Source organism: Anas platyrhynchos, chromosome 1 (genome assembly GCF_047663525.1).
Source record: "Anas platyrhynchos isolate ZD024472 breed Pekin duck chromosome 1, IASCAAS_PekinDuck_T2T, whole genome shotgun sequence".
In the NCBI taxonomy this organism is placed as follows: Eukaryota; Metazoa; Chordata; class Aves; order Anseriformes; family Anatidae; genus Anas; species Anas platyrhynchos.
In genome coordinates this window covers 72,569,912-72,586,850 of record NC_092587.1, presented here as the reverse complement: position 1 = coordinate 72,586,850, position 16,939 = coordinate 72,569,912, and the positions used below count along the sequence as shown (strand labels likewise).

General features: G+C 38.5%; 1 protein-coding gene across 21 annotated transcripts in view; it reads left to right on the top strand.

Moving 5' to 3' along the window:
- Nucleotides 1-16,939, top strand: part of ARHGAP8 (Rho GTPase activating protein 8) — a 113,542-nt gene that overhangs the window by 31,161 nt on the left and 65,442 nt on the right. For 10 of the 21 annotated variants that reach the window (XM_038173381.2, XM_038173382.2, XM_038173379.2 and 7 more), the window contains exon 2: nt 12,601-12,738. The exons of 1 other annotated variant lie outside the window; for it this stretch is intronic. In XM_038173381.2, the coding sequence (XP_038029309.1) occupies nt 12,654-12,738 (85 nt within the window). In that variant the 5' untranslated portion in view covers nt 12,601-12,653. Of the gene's footprint in view, nt 1-7,934; nt 7,983-8,083; nt 8,196-12,600; nt 12,739-16,939 lie in introns of all 21 variants that reach the window. 10 more of the 21 variants (XM_027449864.3, XM_027450090.3, XM_027449913.3 and 7 more) reach the window with 4 other exon arrangements.

The following is a 16,939-nucleotide window of genomic DNA, read 5'->3' as shown; positions in this document are numbered from 1 at the left end:
GGATGTTTCAAAACTGCATTTAGCACCTTTGATAAAAACGCTTACCATTTCTGTTTGTCAATTTATTGGTCTTTTCTGTCTTTGCTGCCTCGTACCTGTAAGATGAACATAGAGTAAGCTATTACTTAAGTAAACATAAGAAATCCATGCTACTAATTTAGAGATGAAAACTGTCTGCATACCAGGTTATTAAGCCATCAAGCTTCCTCAAAAACTAGATCACAAATGAAAAGAGTTTGTTGCTTAGAAGATTGTAGTTCTGGCTGCCAGTGTAATTTTAAGTGGTAAGGAAATAAAATGCACTTATTAAGTCAAGTTTCATCATTAACAGTTTAAGCAGTAAAAGCATAGAGGGATGAATTCTTAAGCTGTAATCATTTAAGGAACTGCAAAGTAAGAAAAGATGTTTCTGCAAGTTTCAGACAGAACTCTGCTCTAACAGATAACAGGGAAGATGTAAAAAATGCAGGGGACTGAAGAAGTGCCTTTTTTTGCAGTTACAGTCTTTGCATTCCTTTTTCTCCTATAGCCTCGGAGGGTTGTTAATTCCTGTACAGCCTGAGAGCTCAAAATGAGTTCATGCTGAGAGAGCTGAGGAGAGAGAGGAGTTTAGGCAGGAGAAGTTGGACATCAGCAACACAGAGGAGTGTGTTAACCAGTGGATTTGGTGGTAGTTGCAGTTTGCTCTGTTGAGAACAAAAAGATGTACAGAGGAACTAAGCCAAGATGAGGGAACTAGAGAGAATGTGGAAAAGGTTGTGGTGGAAGGGAAAACAGAGATGAGCAAGCAGAGAGATGAGCAAAGGGGAAAGCCAGACAGGGAAAAGGAGAGAGCTTGGTGGATGGGAAGACAGAAAATGAGGTGAGAGCTAAAGAAGGAATTGATCAACTTGAATGGGCACAGGAAAGTATGACTGAAAACACTGTTGTGGAGGGAAGACCAGTAGCAGATCCCTGGCTCTCCCTCCTTCACCGTGCCAGCGAGATCCAGGATGACCAGGACCCAGGGGTGAGTTGCCAGCAAAAATCGGTATCAAAATCAGAGTCCCTAGATCAGAAAGGAGTAGTGCCTGGGAGGAGGGGCGGGCTAGGTGGGTAACTCTACCCCCCCATGCACTGTGGAGGCGAGGACCATGGGAATGCCAAAAACTGTAGCACTCTCTCCACAGTAATTGCTCTGCCAAGTTGAGACACCAGCCGGGATTTCTGCACGGCACTGTGCTGTGGGGCTCTGCTGTATTGTGTTGCTTTCTGTGGCCCAGATAGCAGTGTGGAGGTGCAGGGTGGCTCAAATGTTAGAAGAGCAAAGCCCTGTTTTCAGGGTGGCATCAAAGCTCCAAAGAAAGAAAGAAATTGAGATGACTGGGGGCTTCACATAGTTACAGAATAACGCTTCACTACTTATCCAGGCGTAAACACCGGGGAAAAAATACAGCTGCATGAACTTGGGCTTCTTTCCAAGTTTAGGACAATATTTACCATCACCAAGTAGACAGTGTTCTCCTATTTTCCAAGCACTGAATGTATGAGACTAGTAGAAAATTGCTTTTAGAGAAATCAGTGCTGTTTGATCAGTGTGTAACTTGGCGTGATAGAGCACAGAGACTTGTGACAGGGTGACTGTCTTCCTTGCTTTCTGATTTTCAAGGCTGTATCTCAGTCCATGGCAGGAATTAACCTCTGTGTGTGCTTCTTCTCTGATCATTACATAAAAAGAAGCTCAAAATCCACCAAATTAATGATAACAAAGGATGAAGTGTTTGGCATATTTTTAAGGCTATATGCATTTAATTTTTTATTTTTACTAGTCCATCTTAGCATAATATTTTTATCATAATATTTACAAGCTAGTTAACTTTCTGTCAATATGAATATATCAACCTGTGTATGATCATCATACTTCAAATTATATTTTTTTTTCAGTTTGATAAACTACTTTTTCCTTTTAAAATGAATTTTTCATGGAAAGTTTGGTTAAAAATATTTTGACACTTCAGGGGAATGTGGCCACATCTATGAATTTATGTGTATTTATCTTTACTGCACTGAAATCAATGGAAGTTATTATAGTAGTAAAATTAATTTGGGAATAGAGCCTAAATGGAGAATGTAATAAAATTAAAGCTGTTTAAATTTTTCTGAGTTTCAGTTCAATACAATTTTTCATCAGTATAGATGTGTGGAAGTAATAATGGAATATTTGCCTTCACAGGCTTCTCAGTATTTTTGGTTTGGGTATTTCAGTGTTGTGCAAAGCCTGAGACGCTGGCAGGAGGCTCTGCTTTCTTCTTGCGAAGCCTGGCTGGCATGCTGGCAGAGCTCAGGAGTCTCAGCTGGAAGGTAGATCTCCACTGAGTCTGTGGACTTGATGGAGAGGCACTGTAATGAACAGGAGACCCACTGCATTTTAAGAGCAGATTGATCCATCTGTTCCCATTTCTGTTCTGGTCAGCGTGGTGCAGTTGGGTCTTACACTGCAAGTCTTCACAACTCTACTGCAGGATGTAGGCCTGACTCTGGGACCTTGAATGTTCTCCAAAACGCACGAGCTGCTGCCAGATACAACTGAGAGCATGCCTGTTGGTTACAGGCTCTCATCCTCCTTCATCCCTTGGTGTTGGCTGAAAGCACGGCAGCAGGAGGGCTGGCACAGGCAGGGCTGTGTAGCGGTGGCAGTGCGCTGTCCAGCCTTGTGATGCCAGGAAGGCAGATGAAGTAACAGGCCTTGCAAGAAAGTGTGGATTTTGTTGTTGTTTGTTTGTTTCTCAGGGGAAATACCATGCCAAATGCTTCCAGTAGTTTTTTGTAAAGGGGGGAGGGAATCCAGGTCTTGAGGGTAAACCTCTGCTATGAGGTTACGCATACAGTATATACAGTGTGAACATACAGTATATTCAATATAAACAGCAGCCTGACACAAAGGAAGAAGAGAAGCAAGAGCTCTGAGCAAACAGGAGCGCTGAAAGTATTAGTATGATAGCTGTAGATTTAAAAGTAAATAAATCCCAAAGCCCCACCTGCTGACAAGTGAAACTTTAACAGGTTGTGTGGTGTGATAATTCGTGAAAGCTACAAAAAGGAAAGGATTTGCTATATTTTCACCTGTGACAGATTCTGGTGTTGGTATTTAAAAATGAGTTGTGTGTGCTCTGTACCCTCATGTGGCTCACCTCTGCAGGATTTTGCACAAAATCAAGATCAGAAAGTGGGAGAAGAAGAGTTGGAGGGGGATCAGTGCTGCTGCAGGATTTGGGGCAGGGAGGCTGTTGGAGTAAATGCTTCCTGTGGAAGAAACAGTGCAATGAAGGATGGCTGTGATAACCTGCACTGCTCATGTTCCTTGCCTGGGTGTACAGCTGTTCTGCTGCTGAACCACAGTTCCCTTTTTAAAAGCTAATCCTTAAGTTATATATGCGAAAATATGGTGATCCTCTTGAATTATATTTTATTTTCTGTCATAGAAAAATTTATCTAGAAGTGACAGCCTCTGAGAAGCAAGGCAGGCTTTTGATGTTATCTAAACTAGACCAAATTCAGTCATTAAACTGATTAAAGTATCTCTCCTATGAAGAGAGGCTGAGAGGGCTGGGACTGCTCTGCCTGGAGAAGAGGAGGCTCAGGGTGTGAGCTCGTGAGTGAGTATAAATACATGAAGGGAGGCTGCGAAAAGGACAGAGCCAGGCTCTTGTGAGGGTTGCCCAGTGCTGGGACAAGTGGCAGTGGGCACAAACTGACAGACAGAAGGTTCCCTCTGAATATCAGTAACCCTTTTGTGCTGTGTGGGTGTGATGGAGCACTGGCACAGTTTGCCCAGAGAGTTCGTGGAGTCTCCTTCTTGGAGATCTTCTGAAGCCACCAGGGCGTGGTGCTGGGCAGCCTGCTCCAGGTGGCCTTCCTGGATCAGGGGCTGGGCCAAACGGCCTCCAAAGGGCCCTTTCCACCTCAACCCTTCTGTGGTTAAACTAAAGGAGGCCCAAAGAACTGTGGCCCTGTGTGCTGTAGCTGTCAGTCAGTCCTCTTGATGTTTGCTTCCTATGTGTGGTCTAGCTAACTTTCTTTTATGTATTGTCAATAAAGAGTGGTATGTTGATACAGAATATAAGTGTCAAACACTTGAAATATACTGCTGATGAATAATATGGACTTTCGGTTTGGTAGACATTGTGGGAGGAATACACTGAGGAAAAATATGTAGTAGAACAGACAACATATGGGAGGAAAAGCAGAATGTGTTGAATACACTTTCCACAAGCACATTATGCAATCAGTTGGTGTGGTTCTGTGTTTATAAGTATCATAGCAAAGTTACCACAGCACTATAAATAATAAAATAACCTTCTGAAACCTCTTTACCTGGTTTTGTCGACTATACTCCTTAGCAAATGCTGGTGTATGCAGAAGCATCATCTAATTGAAATGTAAATTGCATACTGATGCTGTGTCACACCTCTGAAAAGTAACAAAAAACATCTGTGGAAGGCAACAACATCGGGAAAAAATGAAGAGAAGCCCCACTGTTTAATTTTGAAGAATAACATTTCTGACAGCTGAATGAACAAAAAGAATAGGCATCAAATGCATTTATGCCCAGACAAATGTTGTGAGGGATCCCTCACCTTTGTTTGGACTATCTGTAGATGCGAGTTCATTATCGAGCAGTTCTCTGGGTGACTGCCTTCATTTTTGATAAAGTAATGCTCTTTTAGGGATGTCAGTAAGTAATAACCTTGCCTGTGGAGGGATGTATGATGTGGTATTTTGTAAAATACTTCCAAATGTATGTTATTAATAAAAGACTTGTAGTTTGGTTCTATTGGATGCTCTTTTTTTTATTACCTTTCTAGTGGGGTGAGGTGGGGGAAGGTACTAAATCTGATGGTTTACTATAAACAGCGATACATGGCAAGGAGCACAGTTAAGGAGATTATTATCTCCCAGGAACAGAGAATGCTGTGGTCAACAGGAAATCAATTTCTGAGGGTGCTACAGTAAATTTGTCTTGTAGCTGGAAACTTTCTAATTGCTGCCCCAAGGGAACAGTGAGCTGAAAAGCAGGCAGATAGTTCCTTCCCTATTTCCCTCCTTCTTTGATTCCATCTGAATAATTTCTAGCTTCCCAGTAACTTTGTGCATTAAATGTTTAAACTATAATAGTTGCTTTCACTTGTACAGTAACTTGGCTCTTCAAAAGCCCGATATTCTTCAGCAGGTTCTGGGAGATATTTAAATCTGTTCTCTTCAGATTGAGCTGCTACTCCTAGCCTGGAGTGTTAGCAGTTGATGTGAAGGAAAAATTGTTTTTTATTTCATTCTATGCAGTGGAAAGATGGTGGTGTGTGTGGTGTTTTGTTTTGCCAAGAAGAGGCATAAGGAGGTGGCATTTTTTCCCCCATCATTACACCGAGATTTTATTATTCATGAGATCTGAAAAGCATTGCAGCACCAAAGATATAGGCTGTGTTTTTTTTTCACGTATTTATAATTAATGTTCAATAGGATGGAAGAGCCTGGCACAAAGAGGCACTGCAGAAGCAAGGTATATTATAAGGGCTTTTGGGTGTATTTGGTTGGGATGAAGAGTCTACAGAGGTAAAAACATCCATCCTACCCATTGTCTTTCTTTGTTCTGAAAGTTTGACTGGGTGTAGGTGGTGGTCTCTGGACACAGAATGGAAAAACATAACAAAAACAATGTCTGTGTTGTTACAAAGAGCTTATTGCAGTCAAGTTCCAGCTTCAGCAGAGGGCTGAAAGTCTAGCTTTGAATGCTTGGTGGCATTGGAGACTTTAAAATTAGTAGAACACAAGTGTGAGCTCTGTTTTAATTTGGAGCTCCTTGAAAACTGCTCTGTATTGGAATAAAACATGCCTACAAAATATAAATACTTCATTTAGGAGGAAAAGCTGGGAAGGAAGTGTTCAAGTAAGGTAGAAAAAAAGTCATCTTTCCTGACCTTACGTTGAAACTGCTTTTTGCTTCAAAAACACCTCTTTGGTTTGGCCAAATTACATACATACAAATTGCTCCTCACCATCACAGAAACGCGTGATCAGATAATATACTGATTACTTATGAGCAAACTGCATCAAATAGCAATTCGTCTAGAATACCTGTTACAAATTAGTTGCTAAATAAAACACACTTTATCACACTAGTTGCTAATTGTTAATTTTAGAAATGTCAAAATACCATTCTGAATAGTAATGAACAAATTAATCACTGGTTGGAATATCAATCACTAAGTGTTTTCTTTGCATCATAACTTTAAAACAATATCAATATTTTCATTTTGAATGTCATGTGAAAAAAAGTTAACACAAAATGAAATATATCTGGCCAAGAATTAATTTATTTTTTTAAGAAAAGTGTTATTCAGTGGGGATTTTCTCTTGAAAATATTTTTTATGTCTTTTTCCAGTGTATGTGCTTTTAAATTGGGTGTAAATAATTGTAAATTGCAAATTGTGCTTTTAAATTGGCTGAAAATGAAGATGATAATTTTCAAGAAAAAATATAATTTTCAAGAAAAAATGAAGAAAAATATTATGAAATAGTTGGTTTGTGTTAAAAATCTACAAAGTAGTCGAGCCATATCTAAAGTGCAGCAAGTTATGGAAATGCATGGTTGCCTTTGGTGATAATTACTACTACATTAGTATCAGATCTGTAAAATGTTATGAAATTTTTAAAAAAGCTTCACTAGCCATTAGAAGCTCTTAATTATTGTGACTGTTAACAGGTACTTGTTTTACTGTAGTACTTGGGAGTTGTAGTCATACTAGGATGCAAATTCATTTTTTCTGCATAAACTTGAAACCGAAAGTTAAACTTTCCATCAGCCAGTGAGATCCTGACTCTAGTTCACACACCCAATAACTGTGATCACTTTAATGACTAATCCCTCTGCAACGAAATAGGTAAACATACGCCTATGATTAAGCAGATGTTCACATCAACCAAGCAAGCAAACATCTATTTTATTCCTGGAAATCTACTTAGATATCCATTCTCTGGTTAAAAGAAAATAGATGGTATCTAGTCTGAGGACTTAGGGGTCTAGAACAAGCATCCTTAAGCTGTGGAATATGCAGGGTGGGCAGCAGTTAGCAGGCAGACTGGCCTTTTAGCTTGTTTGTTTGTTTGGCATACAGTAATTTCCCAGTTTCAGTGCTTTTAAGTAACAGTACAATATGTAACCTTCTGGGAGAGGAGAGAAGAATGTGCTTGTATATGCATTTTCTCAATAACCAGACCATAAATTTACCTATCTTATTTTTAACATGCGTATATGGAAACAAACTGGCATGAAACAGGGTATTGAAATTAAAAGGAGAGTTTGAAAAGCTCCATTTCTTTCTCACCTCCCCATCTGAGTCTGGATTTTTGATTTAAGGGAAGTACCCTTATTGCTGCATGGAGCAGCTGCTTGGGAAAACAGAGCTTCTAAATTGTATTTTTAGTTCCTGATGTTCTCTTTGGGTGTGTTACTTAGTATTCTGTTTACAAAGTGCTCTGCAGAGAATTTGATACAAAGCAATGATTAGCTACAGGAAGTGCTGTTTTTTTCAATTTTATGAATGTTAATGCTCACTTGAAATTTTCATGAAGCTGTTGCATGTTCAACGTGAAGTATACAACATTTTCCTGTAATAAACCTTATGACTGCCATAGAAGAAGTGACTTTGGTGTGAGGGTATGGAGTGTGTATCTTCATCAGAGAAATACAATTAGGAAGATATAAAGAAGATTAATGTTGTTTATAAAAGTGAATTAATCCTAAATTCTGTTGTTTATCATACAAATGTGTATAATATATTTTGTAGAATAACCCCCCAAATAAAAACATGTAAATTGGTTGGTAGTCTTGTTATTATATGCAGCTTTCTTTTTGGACTGCTCTTTTAAAATTCTTTAATAGTACTCTGTGTTCTAGGAGAATGGTGCCTAAATGCAAATGAATTTGTTCCTGAGCAGTAACTGGGTAAGAGGACTCGTGTTACTGTTATTTTTTTATGTTCTTTTTATACCTGTGTAGTGTGTAAAATATGGCATGCTGTACTCACAGCTTGTTTATTTTTGTAGGGTTGACCTGACAACCATTTCATCATGCAAGAATCAGTTAGTAAGATCTGCGCAGACTTCTTCCTAAGGGGAAACATGTCTGAGATTGACTATGAGAAGTTAGCTGAAATAGGTAAATATGTTTTATTATACTTCAAATGACATCTGTGTAGAGTTACAGGTGATTTAATAGAGCATCTTCAGTAAGTGAGAGGCTTCACTGGCATTTTGTAATGCTTCTTGGAGCAATCCTGTATGAGTTACAGCCACTGTACTAATAGGTACCCTATTAAAGCCATTAGGGTTGAAGGTTAGTTTAATACATGCTTCTCTTATGAATTATTGTTAAATGTTCCCAGTGCAATTCTAGGCTGTTGGAATATCACCATCATCACATATTGTGGCACAAATGGGAGTCATTACTCCAAAGAGACACGTATTGAATGAGCACAGTGATTGCTGTATTGCGTGTTATCTCCAAAGATGTTAGTCGACCTGAGCAATATGACCATGGCATTTGACCATGATCTTTCATTTTGAAGATCAGCATTATGTTTTTTTTCCACTGAGATTTTGAGGTTGTCAGGCTGAACTCCAGAGCAAGTGTCTTTCAGGTTTTTTTGTTTGTTTGTTTTTCCCCCTCTGCCTCAGTCTCCCTGACCATCCATTTAGCTCCGATTTCTCCATGTCATGACTTTCAACTGCAGCTGGCCAGCTTTCTATTCTTAAGGCGTGATTCAAAACCCATGGAAAGCAATTTTCCTCTCAGCCTTGGCAAGCTCTGGATCAGACCTTTTGTGGTGTCTCCCAGCAAGGGTTGAACAGCAGTAGCAGTGTGATTGGTAACAGATGATTCCCTGCTATGGCTCATGAAGCAGGACAATAAACTCCTATCATTTGCAGGAGAAAAATGGAGCTCAGGTCTTCCTCAGTTTGGAACAATTAATCTTCTTTTTTATTTGTGTTTATTTGGAAATGTCTCTTGAGATACAGTCCTCTTGTTCATGTATGGGGAGAAAACTAAGGGAAAGAAAAAGAATAAACAAAGAATTATTTACTAGGTTAGAGTTAACTAGCTTTTCAAGTAATTTGTGATTACTGCTGGGACTGCTTTAGTCCCTGTGAATAACTGCAGTACAAATGGTCATGGATATTTTGCTTCTCTAGTTCTTTGCCATTTTTCAAAGCCAGATAGCTGTCTGTACTTGGTTACAAATCCTGCTTTTTGGAAGCCTATTACTATATGTAATAAAAAATATATTTACAGGAGGAATTGGCATCCACCTCTCTGTACTAAAGGCTGTAGTTGGAATATTAGTTGCTTCTGTTTTTAACTTTAATATACATTTCACTTTTAATAAGGCTTGTTCAGTTTCAGTGGATCCTGGTACATAGTTTCTGTTTCCCACTTCACATTCCCACCCAGTCACATTCTCTATTTTCTTTGCAAGTTTTTGGTACTTAGGGTGGTTACAGTGCTCAGACATGAAAACTTACTTAACAAAGCAGCACTTTTGTTTTTTGGCGTTTTAATGTAACTTCAAATATATAAATAGAGGGGGGAAATGGTGAAATTCAGGTATTGGGTTTTCTATTTGTATTGTTCATTTGTATTGTTCATTTTGTATTACTTGTATTGTTCATTTTGGCTTTGGGGAAAAAATAATTCTTTAAAAGGAAAGAATACTTTTCCAGTTGAGGTTAGTGTAGCTCTTTATATATGATACACTTTTAAATGGTAGAATACACTTTTAAATGGTAGAATGATACAGATTTTGGAGACAATAAAAAAAATTAAGTTTTTGTGTATGTGGAGAACTCTAATGGTATATTTCTAAACACAGGTTTCTTTTTTTTTTTTCCTGAGACTAATAGGACTTTTGCTTTATTTTCTGAAGAAGCTTTGATTTGAATTTAAACATAAATAAATTTAAGAAAAAATATAATTTGTGACTGCTCTTTCTCTTTGAGAAGCCCAGCCATTGGTTACAATCTTCATCCTTTTGAAATACAGTTTTGGTACTAACCATGTTAAAACCAAAAATGAGACAAGATTTCATATAACCGTTTATAGAATAGAAAGATACTGGGAAACTGAGTTTAAAGCATACAAAAATATTTACTGAGAGTTTTTTCTCTGACATGTATTAGCTACTGGTACATAAATCTGGCTGAAATCAATACCTAATATATTCTGTCTGCCCTAGTGTATCTTTGGTGGTGGTTAAGGCATATAAAATGATCAGAAGGCAAAACATTCTTGAAGGACTTAAAATTAAGTGGCACTAATAGTGTTATAGATAAACCTGCTGATTCCACCTTATTAAAACTTGTATGATAAAAGAGATGGATGATGTACAGGGTGTGGTGAATTTCCCCCTCTGCTCTGCTCTTGTGAGACCCCACCTGGAACCCCAGCACAAGAAGGGCATGGACATATTAGACCAGGTCCAGAGGAGGGTCATGAAGATGGAGCACCTCTCTGATGAAGAGGGGATGAGGGAGTTGGAGTTGAGAAGAGAAGAGAGCTGGAGAAGAGAAGGCTCCAGGGAGACCTTATAGCAGCCTTCCAGTACTTAAAGGGGGCCTACAGGAAAGCTGGGGAAAGACTCTGTTAGGGAGTGTAGTGATAGAACAAGGGGGAATGGTTTAGAACTAAAAGAGGGAAGACTTAGATCAGATATAAGGAGGAAATTCTTTACTCAGAGGGTGGTGAGGCACCGGAACATGTTGCCCAGAGAAGTTGTGAATGTCCTATCCCATGCTCGAGATGTTTAAAGCCATGTTGGATGAGGCTTTGGGCAACCTGGTCTAGAGCAACATGTCCATGCCCATGGTGTGTGGGGGGGATGGAATTAGATGGTCTTTAAGGCCCCTTCCAGCCCAAGCCATTCTATGATTCTGTTTTCTTCTCTTAAGCCACCAAGACACTTGTGTGTTGATGGGTTAATATAATGTTTATTCTAGTCATAGAATCATAGACTATCCTGAGTTGGAAGGCACCCACAAGGATCATGGAGTCCAACTCCTGGCTCTGCTCAGGACCACCCAAAAACCAGACCCTATGCCTGAGAGTGTTGTCCCAATGCTTCTTGAACTCCATCAGGCTCAGTGCTGTGACTACTGCCCTGGGGAGCCTGTCCCAGTGCCTCTGAGTGAAGAACCATTTCCTAACATCCAGCCTGACCATCCCCTGTCCCAGCTCCATGCTGTTCACTCAGGTCCTGTTGCTGTTCTCAGAGAGAAGAGCTCAGCGCCTGCCCCTCCGCTCCCCTCTTGAGGAAGCTGGAGGCTGCCATGAGGCCTCCCCTCAGCCTACTCTGATCTGGACAGAACAAAATGAACAACTTCAGCTGCTTCTCATACGTCCTCCCCTCTAGACTCTTCACCATCTTTGTAACCGTACTTTGGATACTCTCTAATAGTTTTATGTCCTTCTTATTATTGTGGTGCCCCAAAATGGAACACAGCACTCGAGGTGAGGCTGCACCAGTGCAGCACAGAGCAGGACAGTCATTTCCCTCTAACCCGCTAGCAACGTCATGCCCAATACACCCCAGGGTATGGTTGGCACTATTGTTGGCCCCTAGTCAGTTTCTAGGAAGCATTCACTTGGATAGTGTGGCAACCTTAGGGCCAGCAGTTATCCCAGAATCTGTGTTTATCTGGGGAGGTACTTAGGATCATCCCTTCTTGAACTGTACAACAGTTTGTAAAAAGTTGGGGGAAAAATTAACCAAACCTTCAAATAAGATTGATTGACTTTGTATTCTTAATTTTAGTGCAAAGTAGATTTTAACTTGAGGATCTAGTCCAGAATCTATTAAAGGCGGGGGGGGGGGGGGGGGGGGGGGGGGGGGGAGAGAAATATGTCTGTTGATTTCATTGGGCTTTTGAGATGATCTTTTGAGCAACTTAGCTTGGCCTCTAGCTGGACTATATGATGGATTGACATATGGCTACTTTGCTTATTGCAGGTTCTGAAGGTTGAAGGATTTAAAGAAAATGGTGGATTTTCACGCAGTTAAGGTGGAGGCTTTTTTGCACTTTGATACCTTTATGCAAGGTATCTTTTTGAAAGTCTGCTTTCAGACAGTGCACACATGGAGTAGTTGTCAACGTGCATTAGCATACTGAAACTTTGATTTCCCTGTTTGGACAACCTCGAAGTAAAAGACAAGAAGATGTAGATGGATACAACAAGCAGATTGTGAGAGTCTAGGAAATAATGAGACAACAGCAGTTGTGCATAGCAAGGTCACAGTATGCCAGCTGTCCAGTCATTGTCAAGATTTTTATGAGCACTGCAACAGATACTAACTTTAAGTAGGATGTGAAGGTAGCTTTGAGTAATTAGAAGATTGTTTTTTCCACACTGGAGAATGGAGAAAGAGCAAGAACCTGAACTGAAAATGAAACAAATGCTGATCAAGGCCTGTGTTTTTGATTGAGGAAAAATTCACCCCCTTAATAATTCATCAGAGGCAAAAGATTTTCTTTGTTCACTAGCACTTAAGCATTCTTGCTTGCTTTTTTAGAACTGCAGAAAGATGAAACAGAAGATGCACAGTCAGGACAAGAAAAAACATTTATGTCTCCACCATTTGAGGATACTGAGTTAAATATCAATCACCCCTACTATGATGTTGCAAGACATGGCATCATCCAATTAGCGGGTATGTTTGGAGAAAGACTCACATTATTAAACCCCTTATCATATTTTCCTCACTGTACTCCTCGATGTAATGCATTGTAATCATGCTAATACTTTCAGCCTTAATATTGAAAAGTAGTTGAATAGTAACATGATCCCTTGCTTTTCTAAAGGTGACATATGAGCCAAATATTTGAGCTTAATCTTGCTTTAAAATATAACCATAACAATATATTATAATCTAGGTCCTAACTGTGGCTGTAACAGAGCTGTACTTTATTTCAGTGATGAGTAATTTTGTTTTGTGAATAACCTTAAGTTATATTCACAACCTTAAGTTATTCACAAATATTGTGAATATCTGAAGTGTTGTGAAGCCACACACGTAATCATTTTTCTAGTCTGCTCAGGGAAGGGCATGCAGCTAAAGAGATATGGGTTACTGCATAAAAACTAATAAAAGGCAGAAAGGAAACTGTTGACATCAATGTTAACTACATTTATCACCTGACTTTATGTTGTGATATGGAGAGAAGTTATGGGTACATAACATATTTGAGTATTGGATCATTTGGTGTTTACAGTTATTTAGTTTTAAAACTTTCTGGCAATATACAGGACATGCAAGCACATTTATGAAATAAAAGCACCTCTTTAAAGTATACATTTTTTTTTTAATCCATTTGGTTTACTTAGGGAATTAACACACTTGTTAAGCTAATATTAATAACCAGGGTACTGAACTAAAAAAAAAATACGATAAGAAATAAAATTTTTTAACACTGCTCATTGTAATGAAGTTTAAGATTGCTCAATATTACACACTTTTTGCGCTTCATACTTTAGTGGGCATGATGGGCCTGTGGTTTATCTGGAAAATGATGAACTCAGGTTATAGGTATTCACCTTCCTGAATTTGAGCCATAAACAGAATGTCATCCAGATGAGTATGACCTTCAGCTGAACCAGTCCTCTGAAGAAGTTTGATTGAATAGGGTAGGAAAAACTGTTGTAGTTTGACTTCTGACTGTAGTGGAATGAGAATTGTACCCATACTAATGTCTTCTTGAAGCTAGTTATGCACAGGATGATAATTACTTTTTACCTTTATAAAAACTAACACCCCAACATAAGATTCCTATCAATAAACAAGGGAATAACATCCACACTCTTGTGAGTAAAAAGCTACTGCCTACTAGACCAGTAGGATGTTTCTTGCTCAAGCACCAGTTTGGGATGGAGGAAATACCAGGAGTTATTAATGAAAACATTGAAATCAAACTGACAAAGTGTGAAATAGTGTGTTAACAGACACACTGGATACTCCAGAGTCACTCTAAGAACTTCTTCCATCTGCTTTATTAGGCAGTGCTACTGAAAGAGTTCTCTTTTAGAGCATTATTAAGAGGTTTTTTTCTCCTTCTAGTATACTCAAGATCCAGTTGTGGATGGGCCACATATTTACTGCTTCAGCTTTAGTCATGCACAACTATTTAGTAAACATTTATTGTTAGTCCTCATTTTTCATTCAGTCAAAGCTGCCCTAGAAGTCAGAAGCACTTTGTATTTGTCTGGTTTAGTGGTGGTAATTCTAAAGGGTCCTTTTGTGTTTATCTTGCTGGGAGGAATCATTATGATTTTTACAGCTATGGGCAGACATGCCTGATGATGAGCTGAAACCCCTGGGTCTGCATTTTGAAAACTTTTGCTTTCTCTATCCCTTTGTACTGGAGGGGAAGGGAACAAGTTGGCAGTCCTAGTAATCTCTGCTTGACTGACCAATAAGACATTCCCAGCTCATTTTAAAAAGTGAGTAAGTAAAAGTTCACTTATTGCCTAGGCAAACAAAAAACACAACTTCCATAGTTGCAGACTGACACTACCATTTGACTTGGAAAAGTTGAAATGGTGGGGGAACTCAAAAAAGGGCTAAGTTTTAGGTGAGATGGTGAAATATACTGGAACAGCTCCTTTTAAAAATCATCACTTTTACTGTTGGTGAAACGGAGTACATGTGGTGGGGACAGAGTGATAAACAACCTGTCCATTCCAGATCAGTCTCAACTGCCTTCATTTTATGTGTATGCCTTTGCCTTATTCCTGTATTAGAAAATGGGAATGTGCTTAAGTGTAGTTGAGTGAAAACAATAGTGGTTTTTAAAGAGACCTCCTGGTAGTGGTAGCATTCGTTGATTCTTCTTGGAACTTCCTTCATATCAGTGTATGCTTGGAGTACAATCCAAACATTAGGTATGCTCCTGGTATAAATTTGCTGAAGTAAGTGGGGGTATTCACAAGATGAATCTTGGCTGAAACACTGGATTTTTTATGTTTTTCATCTTAATATTGTGGTCTTTCGTAGGGAAAACATGCCCCCTAGCCTTTGTCTAAGCTTGGAAAAAAGTGACTGTAGCTGCCATTTCGGTCAGAAAAATTTGATGGGATTTTGCAAGTCTACTGGTCAATTTAAATGCAAAGCACAAGCCAGGAACTGTGCTTCAGAATGCAGTATATGTGCATGTAAAATAATTCTGATAGTAGAGTATAAGATGGGAACACAGAGGTGTGCATATGCATGCAGAAACGTGTAGGAGGTAAAATACCATCCAAAGACATGCTTCACCTCCACAAAAGGAGACCTCCCTATCCCCTCTGTGAACTGGAGTGGAGTCAGGTTTGAATGCTTTCTAGATTTACATTCAAGTGAGGAAAGGATGAGCTCTTCAGATCTCCTTCCATCTTGCAAGACGCCCATCCCTTTTGAAACAAATCATTTTAAAATGATTTATACTTGGTTATTATGATTTTAATAATCTCTTTGAAAAAGAAAAAGTGTAATTTCAGTGTTTGGAATGGCTGTTTTAAAGCAATTTTAAAAGCTGTTCCTTCCGTTTAAATTCTGTCATTGAAAGACAATGAGCTGTATTGTTTGAAGTGATTGAAGAAAAAAAAGAAAGAATTCAGGTGAAAATATTTGCAGTGATTTACCCATCTCTTACAATGATCTAATTTCCAAGTTATTAAAAAAAATTAGATTCCTCTTCGCTTTTTGTAAATTGACTAGTACGTGCTTTCTGTAACAATAAGCTTTACTATGTGCAAAGGAGATATCTGAGTTGTAGTTATACAGTATGAAACAAATAAAAACAGGGAACATTTTTAAAAGGTGTAAGCTTTAATTATTTTTTATTAATTACATTGGTTTATCTCATTAACACCGAAGTGCAGCTGACTATTCTAAGCACATGTAAATGGAACAGTTCTTCAGTGCTGGTTCTTTTTATTTCCATCTTGAATGAGAAATTTCAATCTGTTGCCTAAAAAGAACGTAGAGTTTTTTTTTTGTGGCAAACAGGAAGGGACATATAAGCATATAAGATGTACCAAACTTTCCAGTTTTCTATGGTTTGCTTCTATAATGTCATTGCTGATAACTTTACATAGTACCTTTTTTTTTTTTTTTACTGTGTGATGATTTTGAATGAGTCTGTCCCCAATATTTATGCTTTCATTAACTACCAGTTACATCTTCTTATGTGTTTGATTAAACTTTTTAATGGAAGCAAAGTGTATTATTGTTTTAACGCTGTATTTTGCTTATCATTTTTTTTCTGCTTTTCTGGTTATATTTAAAGATTTGAAATGTTGGTTCTTTGGGAGAGACTGACTGTATTTTTCTTCGAGCTTCATTTCATGCACATTTACGATTTTAGACTTGTGCATTAGAAACTGATTAAAATTGTGCTACGTGGATCAGGCTATGAAAGATAATGGTAATGAAGTTTTTTAATGGTAATAACGTTCAGGCCATATCATTGACAGCTTTGCCGCTTCTTGCAATACTTTCAAGAGTAGATTTGTAGTATATAAATTGCAGTGCAATAAGAAAGAACTGTGTTTAATACTTATCTTCTTAAAAGAGAAAAAAAAATGGACAAAGAAAATCATATTTCCAAAGGGTATTCCTGAAATTGTTATCTTTGGCATTATATCATGAATAATACCCTTCTGGTGAAAACAAAAAATCAGCTGGAGAGACCTAAAACTTGGACACTTTCCGAAAAGGAAACTGAGGGTGTTGTAACTTATCTGCAGTACAAGAGAAAATGTTTATGTGGGCTTTGCACTTTAGGAAGCCTGTCATAACCATTTGGTTGTTGTCATTTTAAATACATGGGTTCAAATTCTTCAGGGAGGAATTGAATTTGGATTTTCCACATTGA